Below are 12830 nucleotides of genomic sequence, written 5' to 3'. Positions count from 1 at the left end.
GTTTTGATGGTCACTGTAGTGGCTATATAAATTTCTTAATGTTCTCTCTTTCTCTTATATTTTATATAACCACACGACTGATGGACAAGCGCCTGTTTTTATGCGTTGTGGTTGGCAACAACGACGGTAACGGCATCGCGTGTCCGCTTGTTTATGTTCCACATAAACCTTTCACAATAAAGCTCAAGATCCTGTTGGGACTTTTCAAAATAAACTGAATCACGTGAAAGAGCAGATTATTTACGGATGAGAATTAAAAAAGAGCCACTAGGTGCTAAAAAAATAAACCTTAGACTCAAACATTAGAACAGGCTTTTCCCCGCAGCACGCTGTGTAATAAATGCTCACAAAGAAAACGGCAGCCGTTACAACTTATGTCTAAAAATGTAAAGTTTCATACATCGGTTAAAACACTCGACTCCAGCTACATGACGCGCAGCTGGAAACACTTCCCGCAAGTCGAGCTGCCGGAGATTCACAGAATTTACAGAACGTGTTACATTTTTGTGATTTATATCGTTATCGGGACGATACAATTCTTATATCGGGATATGAGATTTTGGTCATATCGCACAGCCCTATTGCTCTAAGTGTTTAAGGGGTTATTTGTCCCAGGCGTTCATTGGCACCATTTTGGAGCATTGGTGCCATTGTTGACTAACAAATTGAAGAACTTTGCACTGAAACACTCCATCCACACATCTTCTACCATTTATCCAGATGTGGGTCGTAGGCACAGCAGTCTAAGTAGAAATGCCTAGGACCCCTTTCCCCAACCACCTCTTCCAGCCCTTCTGGGGGGACACCAAGGCATTTCCAGGCCAGCCGAAAGACACAATCTCCAGCATGCCCTGAGTCTGCCCTGAGGCCTCCATCCAGTTGGACATATCCAAATCGCCTCACTCAGGAGGCATCCTAATCAGATGCCCACACTACCTTAACTGGCTCATGTTGATGTGGAGGAGTAGCAGCTCTACTCTGAGCTGCACCCAAGTGACCTATCTCCTCACCCTATTTCTAAGGGAGCGCCGCCGCCACCACCTTTCAGAGGAAGCTCATTTCTGTCACTCATATCCACGATCTCATTCACTACCCACAGCTCGTGGACATACAGTAGATGAGGCTACACTAAAACTGAAAACTTTGGTACAGCATCCACATCACTGTCTGTCAAACATGGAGTAGCAAAGGGTGGCTACTTTCAGGAATCTACAATATAAGACATATTTAAAGTTATTTATTAATTTTGCTACATAATTCCATATATCTTGCTTCATATATTTGATGTCTTCAGTATGTATCTACATTGTAGAAAGTAGTAAAAAATAAAGAAAAACCATTAAATGAGAAGCTGTGTCCAAACTTTTGACTGGTAGTGTATGTTCCTCCACACTACGTTTCTAACGTTAACCGTGTACCGTGTACATTAACCTCATGTTTTACCTGAATTGAGAAAGGATGTATAATGTAAATAGAATTGGTCCTAGCACAAAACCATATTTTTGTTTGGAAAAGCAGGATGGAAATTTTTTAACTGTTTTTTGAACATTTCTGGCTCTTTTCAGACTTTTTTAAAAAAGTAATCAGTAAGCTAAAATGTGGGGAAAAAAGAAATAAAATTGCTAAGCATCAGCAGGAACAGGTCAGACAAGTTAAAGCGTTTATTGGTCTGAGCGGTGTGTTCGCCGGTTGCCTTGGGGGTGTCGTCCTTTTGTAAGCCTTGCCATTCATCCCTGCACGGCCGGCAGCAGGCCCAGCCTCGCTCTGTTGTCCGTCTGTGACTGTAAACACACAGCTAATTAGTGCTCCCTACAGACTGCAGCGCGGCATCTGGTCAGCCTGACGCGCACAGCCATACACAAACGGAGGCACGCCTGTGTGTGTGTGCATGGATAATTGCACCATATACATGCAAATGACAGATTTGTGCACACATTGCCTCAAACACGAGCAGCGTATCATACAGAGAATCCCAGACACACTAGTGGGTGTTATGTTTTCCCAGCCAACCTCTCGTGTATGTTCTCTATTAACAGGCGGTGGCTGGTGCTGCTCACATTCCTGCTTTTCTGGCATCCATCCTCAGCCTTATCATAATGAGGACCCTATCCTGGGCCCTCAGGCCCCGGTGGCTTGTTTCTGTCTGCCTTTGATGCCAATCTGAGGGCCAGAGGAGGTTTTTCTTCTTTTTTTTTGCTTCGTTGTTTGACCGGATGAGTCGAATACAGAGTGCATTCCTTACCAAGTTGTTAAGAGAGGAGTGGTTTAAACACATTCACAGTTGGGGGGACTTCCCTCTTACCGAGCATTCCTGTGCATCAGAACAGTGATCAATCACCTCGCTCTCAGAGGATCTGGTTTATGATTGAACTGCAAAGTTTTAAGAGAAGGTTCTTTATTTCCTTCTCTGAGTTTGCATTCTCCTTGCTCTGTGGGCCCAGTTGAGCTCCTCGGTTTGAATTGCTTTGTGTCATGTTTGCTCTGCTTAATAATTGAATGAACTTGGGAAGAAGCAGGGACTGACTCACTATTTACGTAAGTTACAGCTAAACAATGGTGCTGCCTAGTGTGAGTGCTTAATGCAGCACAGGGCTGTCTGGGTGTTATCACACTTTCTGCTGCCTCTTTGGCGAAAATGAGCGCCGACTCCACTCGTGCTAAAATAATCAATACCCTGTGATTTATTTGTTTTTCTGCAGCTGGAGATCCCATTAGAGATTATCTCCTAAAATCTTCAGAGTTTCTCTAAATGCGTATGTACACTTTCTTTTTGAAATATCAGTAAACAGTGTGTGAGCCTAACACCTGATTGTATAACTAGATAAAGAATTTTGTGTTAATTTGCTGTGTTTCTGGTCTTGAGGGCTTTTAGGCAACTCTCTGCTTCTTAGGGTCAGAAACATTCAAACAGAAATCAAGAACAAAGTGCTGTCTCACTTCCAAGTTATTGAAGTGGATGCAACAGGGTGCTAATCTCTGAGAATGATCACAGAGTCAATATTGATGCCATTATTTCTCGGTGATCTGGCAAATAAGTCCACCCATCTCATTCCCTAACTACCCTGCTGCGATCCGACAGTGCCGATCACTGCAACGCCGTGCCGCCGGGCAAAGAAATCATCAGACTGAAACTGCATGAATCCTATGCTAAATTTAGAGAATTAAGCTTGTTTGATTAGGAAATTGGCAAGACCACGCTTGTTTATTTTAAAGATCCTCCTGTTCAAGCATGTTGTACAACCTTTAGCTGTCATCTTAGCTCACTTAAACTTGTTTTGTTTTTCAAAGTCTCAATGAGATTAGTGGCAATGAAGGCAGCCCAAATAAAAAAGTCCAGCAAAAACACTGTCTCGAGATCTGTATCTTCACCGTGTTAGAGGACATAGTGCGAATGTGGTGTTTAGAGTCTTCTTCACTTTTCTCCAGTGTGTAACAAATCCTATGGATCGACATGAGGAGACATCCTCTGTCATTGAGAAGTATTTCTTAGAACTCTGCTTGCCTCTGGTGATGTTAGTGTGAGCTCACATACATGTGACTGTCATCAGATGGCAGAGCGGTAACAACGAATGACTTTTTAATGCTGCCTGGGTGATTTCCAGCTCTCTGTAATACGTCACATGACGCATTATTTAATGTAAGGTTTGCTTTAGAAGCAGGAATGTTAAAGGTCAGAAAAAGGATATAAGAGCTTTCATCAGTGAGTCTGTATTCATTTTGCCTCCTTTGGGATAATAGGAAGCGCATGCTGCAGACTAGCACGTGTTGTTGTTTGGGTTTATTAAGTTAGAAGAATGACACAGGACGGCTCACACAATGAATGAAAAGAGTCCAGTGTTGAGCTGTAAAGTCTTGTTATGTGCTAGTTAACAGCAGCATCTGCTGTCCTCCTTTCAGCCAAATGCAGGGTGTGAAACTGAGCCCATGATGTTGCTACAGAGTTGGTACAGTTGTTGAGACTAACTGTGAGTTAAAAGATATCATACGTAACATTTAGACTAATTAACATCTATGACAGAGTTATACTCATGATCATTCACACTCTTGTTGATACCTACACCAAAATCACTCGTTAACCTAGTGAGCATGTCTTTGGACCGAAAAGCCCCTGTAAAACTATTGATGTGAAGCTATAATGTTTTGATATAAAACTGCAAACCTTTTCCAATCAGCGATCACATTTTTGAACCGTGACACGAGAGTCGGTATTTATAGTCAGCTGATATTAGCATGACTGCTGTAAAGTATTGGTAAACGCAAGTAAGGCTGTAGTGTCGCTGCTTGAGTAAGTGTGTCGTTTTGGCGTGATTTACCTTTTTATTTGAAAGAGGAACCACAGAGGAACTATATTATTATCAAGCCAGTGATTTATGACCTTTATCGTGTGAAAGTACTTTACCTGTGTGCAGGACCTGGCATGCTTAGTGATCCATGGTATAAAGTATCAGGGTCTGGGTTATACACTTCGAGCTCACTTTGAGTCTCTGGCTTCTCTTTCATGCTCGTGACTCCTTCTGTCATCTTTGCGCCTCTTGTAACCTCAAACCTCACTTCCTTTTCTTGGTTGGCTCTTAAACACCTGTAAGGCAACCTTCACCCTGCAGCTCGTAGTGGCCCCCCGTCTGATGTTTGTGAACATGCAGTTATCACCTGCTGCTGCTCACCATGTACATGAACAATTATATAAAGGTATAAATGTGAATAGCACTCCACGTCTCTTCTAGCTCTAGCTCTCCTTTTTTCCACCTCATGATTTGTCTTTTCCTCCAGGCTATAAATCACCCTGCCTTTTCAAATCTTACGTTTGCCAGGACGAGCAGTGAAAATAAATTGCATTAATGAGACATCGAGGAGAAGCAGAAATCCGATTTTCTGTCGCAGTCTTCAGCTCTGACTAATGCATTAATGTAGTTCCAGAGGATTGCGGGTCATCCAGTGATGAAGATCTGTAAATGTTTTTGTCACTGGTTCTGTTCTCTGTGTTTATATCTTCACTTAAATCTCGTCAAGCACAGCAGATCCACCTCTACACTGTGCATTATCTTCTAGACGTGCTGATATTCTGTTCTCCAAGGTGGTTTTTTTGTGTGTCTTTAAGAATCATTTCCACTTAGTCATTAAGTATTACTGTCAGATCTTTTCATTTCAGTTGCTGCACTGTTCCACCTTTGTTCCATATCACTTCCGTCCCCTCGCTCTGTCTCTCTCTCCCTGTTTTATGTTGATGGTACTGTTAGTCTGAAGAAATGCTAGAAGGGTTTTTCTTCACTCGCAGAAAGTTTTCAAAGAAAGCCAGAAATGTCTGTTGGCTAGTGCTTCCTCCTGCTTTTTGCCTTCTGCCTTTTCGCTGTGCGTTTGTATTCAGCAGGAAGGCTTGTAGAATTACTACGGCTATTTTCTAGTCTTTGGTGTTAAACATCCCGTGGCTAATGTTCCTCATGTCCTGCTCTCAGACCTGAAGCTCTCATGCTGGCCCAAAGCTACCTGAATTCCAAACTCAAACATTTCCTGTGGCTTAAACTTCCCTTTGATTTTCCCATTTCTTCCTCTGCAGTATTCAGCGGGCAGCTCTGGCCATCATAGAGCACTACTACTGTGACTTTCCGGTTCATAACCCAGCGCTGCTTTCCGCCTCCAAGTCCCGCGCTGCCAAGCATCTGGCTGGCCTCAAGGTGTACAATGTGGATGGTGAGTTCCCAGCAGCCCCTGCTGAGGGTGAGTGGGATGCTTCATGTCTTCAGTGATTTTGGTTGTTCTTTGTGCTCTGGGGTGGTGGAGTCTCAGAGGTCTGCTTTTCCTTCCTTATACTGATCTGTTTGGGCAAACTGTGTGTTTTACTTATTACAACTATCTGTTCAACAAACTGATTATTGTTCAGTCTTTAAAATGCTCACAGACACTGAATATTTCCCTGTTTTCAGACTGACCCACAGCTCAGATCTTTTATCCTGTCTTCCTTCTCTCACCCCAACTAGTCGCAACAGATGGCCCCGCCCCTCCCTGAGCCTGGTTCTGCTGGAGATTTCTTCCTGTTAAAAGGGAGTTTTTCCTTCCCACTGTCGCCAAAGTGCATGTTCATAGGGGGTCATATGATTGTTGGGTTTTTCTCTGTATGTATTATTGTAGGGTCTACCTTACAATATAAAGCGCCTTGAGGCAACTGATGTTGTGATTTGGCGCTGTATAAATAAAACTGACTATAAAAATTGAATTGAATTGAAATCTATAGATTTAAATAGGATTTTGACAATTAAGAATCAGTGACATTCGGTAAATGAGTGATTAGACACCAAAACTGTTTCTCAATTCTTGTTAGTTTAAATGATGTGGATTAGTTATCTCATATTCAGATTTGTAGTTTGACCACTGACCCTTTTTAAACAACATGTATTTGATATTTGAATTGCCATAATGCCTTTAAACTCCAAGGATTCATATTCGCGCGTTGCCTTTTTTTGGGTCCAACATTTAAACGCAACATTTTTAGCTAAAAAAGACAAAAAAAAGTCTCCAAATCTTCTCATTTGAAAACTTTAACAGCAAGTTTGTCTAATGTTTTGCTTAAAAAGAATCCGCCTCAACTGTGATCCAGTCTTCAGGGTCATGTTGATTGTCTGGTCACAATTTCCCACACTACATAATGAGATATGACTTGTTTTGTTTAATGACAGAGCAGCAAGAGTCAGACTGAGAAAACCAGCACATGTCCAACGATTGGCAACATTGTTCCAGTTAATTAGGCTTATTCGCTTAAATGGTTCTGGTCTGTTTATGACAATTAAACTAAATATGGCTGTCTCTAATTATATTTAATATAATATCTGCCAATATTTTGCCCTCATTTCAATGTAATGTGACCACTTAACTGGCAGAATAAATACATCTTTAACACCATTACACAGAGGCCACATTGTTTTTGAGTTAACTGTTAGAAACTGCGTTTTTATGTAGCAGTCGTTCGCTCCAAATGACATTTCAAGTCTCTGCAGGTCGAATCTCCTTAGCTGTGCTGGAATGTGCTAAAACATATAACTGCCTGGAAGGAAGAAAATTGATCTGCAGTCTTGGCATAATTAGAAAATTGACCAGTGTAGTATAAAGCACAGGTGATTTGTAGCTGATGTGTTACAACATGCAAAAAAAGTGTGGCTATCTATATCGCCCCGGGCGCACCTTCTGGAGCAGGTGGAGTGTTTTAAACTTGCTCTTCTCTCTGTGTTTTTCCTCACACTGACGCTAACCCGTTAAGACATCTTTAAAGCTAAACTGAAAGCCTACCTGTTGGACAGTAAGTAAATGCAACACTGCCACCAATAAAAGTACCCTCACAGCCTGCTGGTGCTCGCTTTAAACAAAGATATTCCTTCAATGTACTTGAAATGAAAAGCCCCCACCTCCCCCACCCCACTTCCACCCACTCCTATTCTCTCTTTGCATGCCACAGGTTGATGAAAAAGTTCAGCGTTGTCCTTACAACAGCTGGCAGAATGCAACACAAACCCTCGATTAAATTATTGCAGTCCCTTAAGTGTACTCAAGCTTCACTTAAGTGCACTAACTTGACTCCCACCTCTCGGTTTGGTGTTTTATTTTCCTGCCATTTATTTCCCTCCTTTCTTCCTCCTCCTCTCAAATGTTCGTGGGAGGCGTTGACGGAGATGGCTGATAAATCAATAGCTATTACAACACCAGTATTCTCATTTCTCTCTCGAGCCTCATCCTCCTTCATTTTCCTCCCGCAGCAGCTGCTCGGGGACCCCTCCGTCGCTCTCATCGCTCTCTTGTCTTGAACTTTTACTTCCTACTTCTTGCTTTCTGCGGCCACACTGCTACTGTAATAAATAATTCTGACTCAGGGACAGACGATAATCATTTCTTAATGAAAAACTGGTGAAGCTCTGAGCACAAAACAGCCGTAATACTCGATTAGACTGCGTCCAAATGGCTTCGGGTGAGCTTTGTGATTCCTGGAACAACATTTTAACTGTGTTGTTTAGTCAGCTCAAGTTTCTGTGACTGAACTACCAAATCAAAGAAGCGGAGTGAAATACAGTCACCGCTGTTACAGGTATTTCCTGTTGCAGTCATGAGTAATGGTGCCACTCTTTCAGGCAGCATTAAAAGTCTGATCTGCGTTTTGGATCGTCGTCCCACTTTCTTGTCTGATTGTATGACACATTCCTGAATCTGTGGAATATTCTCATTTCTGTACATGCAATGCTTCCTAATATCTATCGCCCCAGCGCTGGATATTATCTCCCCATTTCTTAACAGTTGGCGACAGTTCTGCTTCATCTACATGCAGCCTAACATTGCTCAGACTTTAAAGAAAAGCTCTTTTTAAGCACGGCTGTTAACAAGATTAGTATCATTTTCACTTGAAAAGTCCACACAGCATTTCATGTGTCCACAGGTACCTAAGCAGTTACACACAATGACACTGTGTGAATAGTACAGGTGGGACTCACCACACATGAGATTCATGATTTTCAACATTTTGTGATACGTACATCTGTTAATATTATTTCACTGATGTAGCTTTAAACTGTGAACTGGCTGTAAACAGGATGTACGATCATGTGGTGTGGCCTTATGACTTCACAGTGTCGGAGAATTCCCAAGTTTATTTGTAAATTTGTGGCTTTAATCTCACAAATCCTTCTCCTAAACTATGAACCCCACTGCTCGGCTCGGTTTGTATTTGTTTTTGTTTTTTTCCAGTATCAGTGCCCCTGAGAAACCATCATACTCCAGATTATTATTGTTCACACCAATGAATTTTCACATTTGAGAGATACAGTCTTGAACTATTGAAGACCCTCTAGACTACTTTTACTTCCACTCGACTTCTAACCGACACGTGTTTCTGTTGTAAGTGTGTCTCGTAGAGTTATTTGAAATCTTCCGTACAGAAAGCGCCACATGGCAAATTCCAAGTGCACCTTCCTTCCCCTGACATTTAGTGTAACGTTTCCCGCCCGTAAACCTCATGTCAGTGCAGTGATGCCAGGAGCAGAGTTGGGAGGGGGGGTCCATGAATTATTCTGTTCATGCTCGATCCCTGCCCCGCATTAATAATTCGCCAGCGCTGCCATCTTTTAACCTGCATTAACATCAGGCGGGGTTCATCAGCCGCCTCCAATTTCTAATTCTAAAAATGTAAACTTTTGAAGTTGCCCGAGACCCTCATTTAATTGCACTCCCCGTACCTCCTGAAGGCAGAGTAATGGAAGTGTTTGCATATCAATGGCCCGTACATGGGGGAAGGAATGTGTTTTGGATTTTCCACTGATGACATCGCTCGGAACAATAAAAAATTCAGACTTTGTGCGGCTCTTCTTGTCAGCTTCTGGGGTTTTAAGTGTTGCAGGTGATAAAAGGAAATGGACTGAGGTTTATGTGCATTAATAATCTCCCCCCTTCACTCTAACAGCAGCTTGTTCTCTCACATTGCACTCTGTGTCATCACCAAAGATTTCTTTCTTCCTTCACCGGCCGCTACCACCTGTGAACACTCTCATACATGCGTTTAACCCTTCCCGTCAATCTGATTTTGCCGCGGCAGGTCCCGGAAACAACGCAGCAGCGGGAATCGCCCATTCTCAGTCCAGAGCGATGATCGCAGCTGCCGCCCGCCGCAGAGACACCAGCCACAACGAGCTGTACTACGAAGAGGCCGAGCACGAGAGGCGCGTCCGCAAACGCAGAGCACGGTGAGTCGGTCAGATCAAAACGCGTTTCAAGCAGTAAAACACAAAAGCCTGCTGTTATTGAAACTGCTGTTGTTTGCTGTTTCCCCTCCCAGGCTGGTGGTGGCAGTAGAGGAAGCGTTTACACACATTAAGCGCATGCAGGAGGAAGAGCAGAAAAAAGCACCTGGGGATGTTATGGACCCTCGAGAAGCAGCACAAGCCATCTTCCCATCCATGGCTCGGGCTCTGCAGAAGTACCTGAGGACCACCAAGCAACAGCACTGCCACAGCATGGAGAGCATCCAGCAACACCTGGCCTTCTGCATCACCAACAACATGACGCCCAAGGTCAGTCCTGTGACCTCTACACACGGCATTCGGCCTTTCTTTGGGGGTCATTTCAGTGAATTATATTTATATAGTGTCAAAAAAGGTAACGAACCTACAAGGAAAACAGAGAGAAAAACCCCAACAATCATATGACACACTACGACCAAGCAAAAGTGGGAAGGAAAAGCTCAATTTTAACAGGAAGAAACCTCCAGCAAAACCAAGCTCAGGGAGGGGCCATCTGATAAAGACAGGACACAACATGCTGTGGAAGAAGGCCAGAGATTAATAATAACTAATATTTAAATGCATCTTTATAATATAATGGTTTCATACTTCCTTCTTTTCCAGGCGTTCCTTGAGAGCTACCTGACTCCAGGTCCAACCGTTCAGTACAGCCGGGACTTCTGGCGAGCCCGTCAGTGGACGCTGATCAGCGAGGCGTCAGTCACCAGCGGCCTGAAAGACGGCACCATCTTCCTGCTCAAATGTGTGGACTTTAGCCTGGTGGTGACATCCAAGAAGATCCCCTACATCCAGATGTCCGAGGAGTACATCGATCCCAAATCACACAAGTTTGTCCTGCGGCTACAGTCGGAAACATCTGTGTAGGACGCCAGATGTTTTATTTTTATTTCACACCCTGTTGCTCTCCAATATTTTCATTTTGGGTTTTGCAGTTTTCAATTTTTACTTTTTTAAAAATATATTATATATGAATCTAGCTATCGCACACGTTTGAATATATTGATCTTTTATTGTTGATAAAATCGAAAAAAGAAGAGTTGCAGCAGGATTTTTGCTCACTGGATTCTGGAAGCGGTTGAGTGCACATGCTCTGTGTGTGTGTGTGTGTGTGTGTGTGTGTGTGTGTGTGTGTGTGTGTGTGTGTGTGCGTGCGTGCGTGCGTGTGTGTGATGTAATTTTGTGTCAAAACAATCACCCCTTCAAACAAGATGGGAACAAGTAGCATTTAAAGGTTGACATCTCCACAGAGAGCAGTTTTTGTGTTGGATTTCCATGAGACGGACAGAGTAACAGGAGGAAAGTGTGTTGTTTTGTTGTTTTGTGTACACTTGGAAGTATTTGAATATTTTTGGACACCAAAAAAAATAAATGGACTTATATATACAAGAATGAAACAACTTCAGTTTCAGCATTAAATGCACATTCACATGACGGTGGGAATGATCTCAGTCTGCACATAAAGGAAGAGGCACGCCTCCTCAACACTTTTTCCTGACAGCTGAGACGTCACACTCCACCGTGTCCATCCTGTGGCGTGCGGCCCACGCCCTTGAGCGCTAATTTTAGCAGCCAAAGTTGGGACTCTTTGAGTTGTTTTCAGTTCCTCTCCAGGTGCAACGGAGCACAAATCTGAAACATTTCCAATCCAGTCAGGAGCGACGCAAGCGTGCCGTGTTTGAACACCAGGGTGAACTTGGCATGAACCGGATAATAGGAGACGCACTGAGATGGACACGTGCCCAAAAACATTTGCCCTGCCTCAGCGGTTCGGTAACCTTCTCAGGGCTTTCATGTCGCTCACATCTGCCTGACGTGATGGAAGGGGAAGGCAGCGGGAAAGAGAGACCCAGCCATCATGTTGGAATTAAAAAGTACTACTGATTTCTCCAGACTTTGGGTTACAAAGCAGATGTATTCATTGTGTGTACATTCTCCTTTAGACCTCAGTCTTCAAATAATGGTTGAAGTTACAGGTAACACCTCTCCCACCTGGCGTGAGGTGGGCGTTAAGTTACCATTGTGTCCATTTTCACAGCACTGACCCTCCTTTTTCTAAACTACTGTCTGCAAACACTCCACGTTTCCTTTGTTTTGTTTGGGTTTTGACATATGTATGCACACGTGGTGCAAGTATGCACCTTTTACCTTTAACTTACCCCTGCTGCAATGCTTTTAATTTGAAAATTCAAGAGAAAATGTTAAATTTTCTTCCTCTGTAGTGAAGTGAAAACAGACATTAATGCTTAATTTGCAAGATGAGCAACTAAACAACTGGCTTAAACAAACAGCAACATGTAAAGTCTGATTCCATCTTTCAGGGCTCACAGGGTTTCATTATGTATGATGATAAATCACCAGAGTCTTTATCAGCAGTGAGAGCTGCGGCAGCAGGGCGGAACCTCCTTCCCAACTGGACTGTCTGGTTTTCCTTTACTGCCTCGTCTCACCCCTGTTGTCTGACAATTCCCTCGAGGTCAGTACTTTCATGGAAGGCTCAGAAGGGATTCTCTCGCCTGCTGAATGGGTTTACACCGGCAGGCCAGAAAAATACAGTTAAATGAAGTTAAAATGACACGTGTCTGTTCCTCTGTTACTGTCGAAACTGATAATACTGATCTGGTAAAATCACCAAAGAGGGGGAGAAAAAGAAGAGTCGCACTGAGCACGCTCAAGAAGACATGCAAGCAGTATAGCTTTGCCTGAGAGCAAGGTTGTCCCCTACTGCCCCCTGGTGATGCAACACAGCATTGTCACTGCATCTTTTCAGACAAAAAGAAAAAAACTACTGGTAATTTTATACTATAATTATTTCACTGTAAACAAAATGTTAAAACACCTGCAAAAAAGTCAGATACGTGCTGTTTTCTGTGTGACACGTCCACAGCAAATCTTTTTTCTTTTCTTTTTTTAAATTTTAAACACGTGTCATTGGTCAGATTTTGTACCAACTAACTAAACTTTGTATGATCCTGATGTGATGGTGCCTCCTGTTTTTAAACTGTATCTATTTATGTAAGCGTGTGTGTGTTTGTGTGTGTGCCATTCCAGTTCACACAACCA

At 42.9% G+C, this 12830-nt stretch overlaps 1 protein-coding gene across 5 annotated transcripts in view; it reads left to right on the top strand.

The window, feature by feature from the left end:
- LOC113015920 (vang-like protein 1) overlaps positions 1-12830 on the top strand; it is a 72735-nt gene that overhangs the window by 59718 nt on the left and 187 nt on the right. For 3 of the 5 annotated variants that reach the window (XM_026158291.2, XM_026158294.2, XM_026158293.2), the window contains 4 exons: positions 5555-5715; positions 9566-9713; positions 9806-10040; positions 10374-12830. The exon at positions 10374-12830 is cut by the window's right edge and continues 187 nt beyond it. In XM_026158291.2, coding sequence (XP_026014076.1) covers positions 5555-5715; positions 9566-9713; positions 9806-10040; positions 10374-10634 — 805 coding nt within the window. In that variant the 3' untranslated portion in view covers positions 10635-12830. The remainder of the gene's footprint in view (positions 1-5554; positions 5716-9565; positions 9714-9805; positions 10041-10373) is intronic. The other 2 variants (XM_026158292.2, XM_080297469.1) reach the window with 1 other exon arrangement.

Source organism: Astatotilapia calliptera, chromosome 23 (assembly GCF_964374335.1).
Source record: "Astatotilapia calliptera chromosome 23, fAstCal68.1, whole genome shotgun sequence".
NCBI classification, from domain to species: domain Eukaryota; kingdom Metazoa; phylum Chordata; class Actinopteri; order Cichliformes; family Cichlidae; genus Astatotilapia; species Astatotilapia calliptera.
The sequence above is the reverse complement of the archived record's forward strand: the minus strand, read 5'-3'. Positions and strand labels throughout refer to the sequence as shown.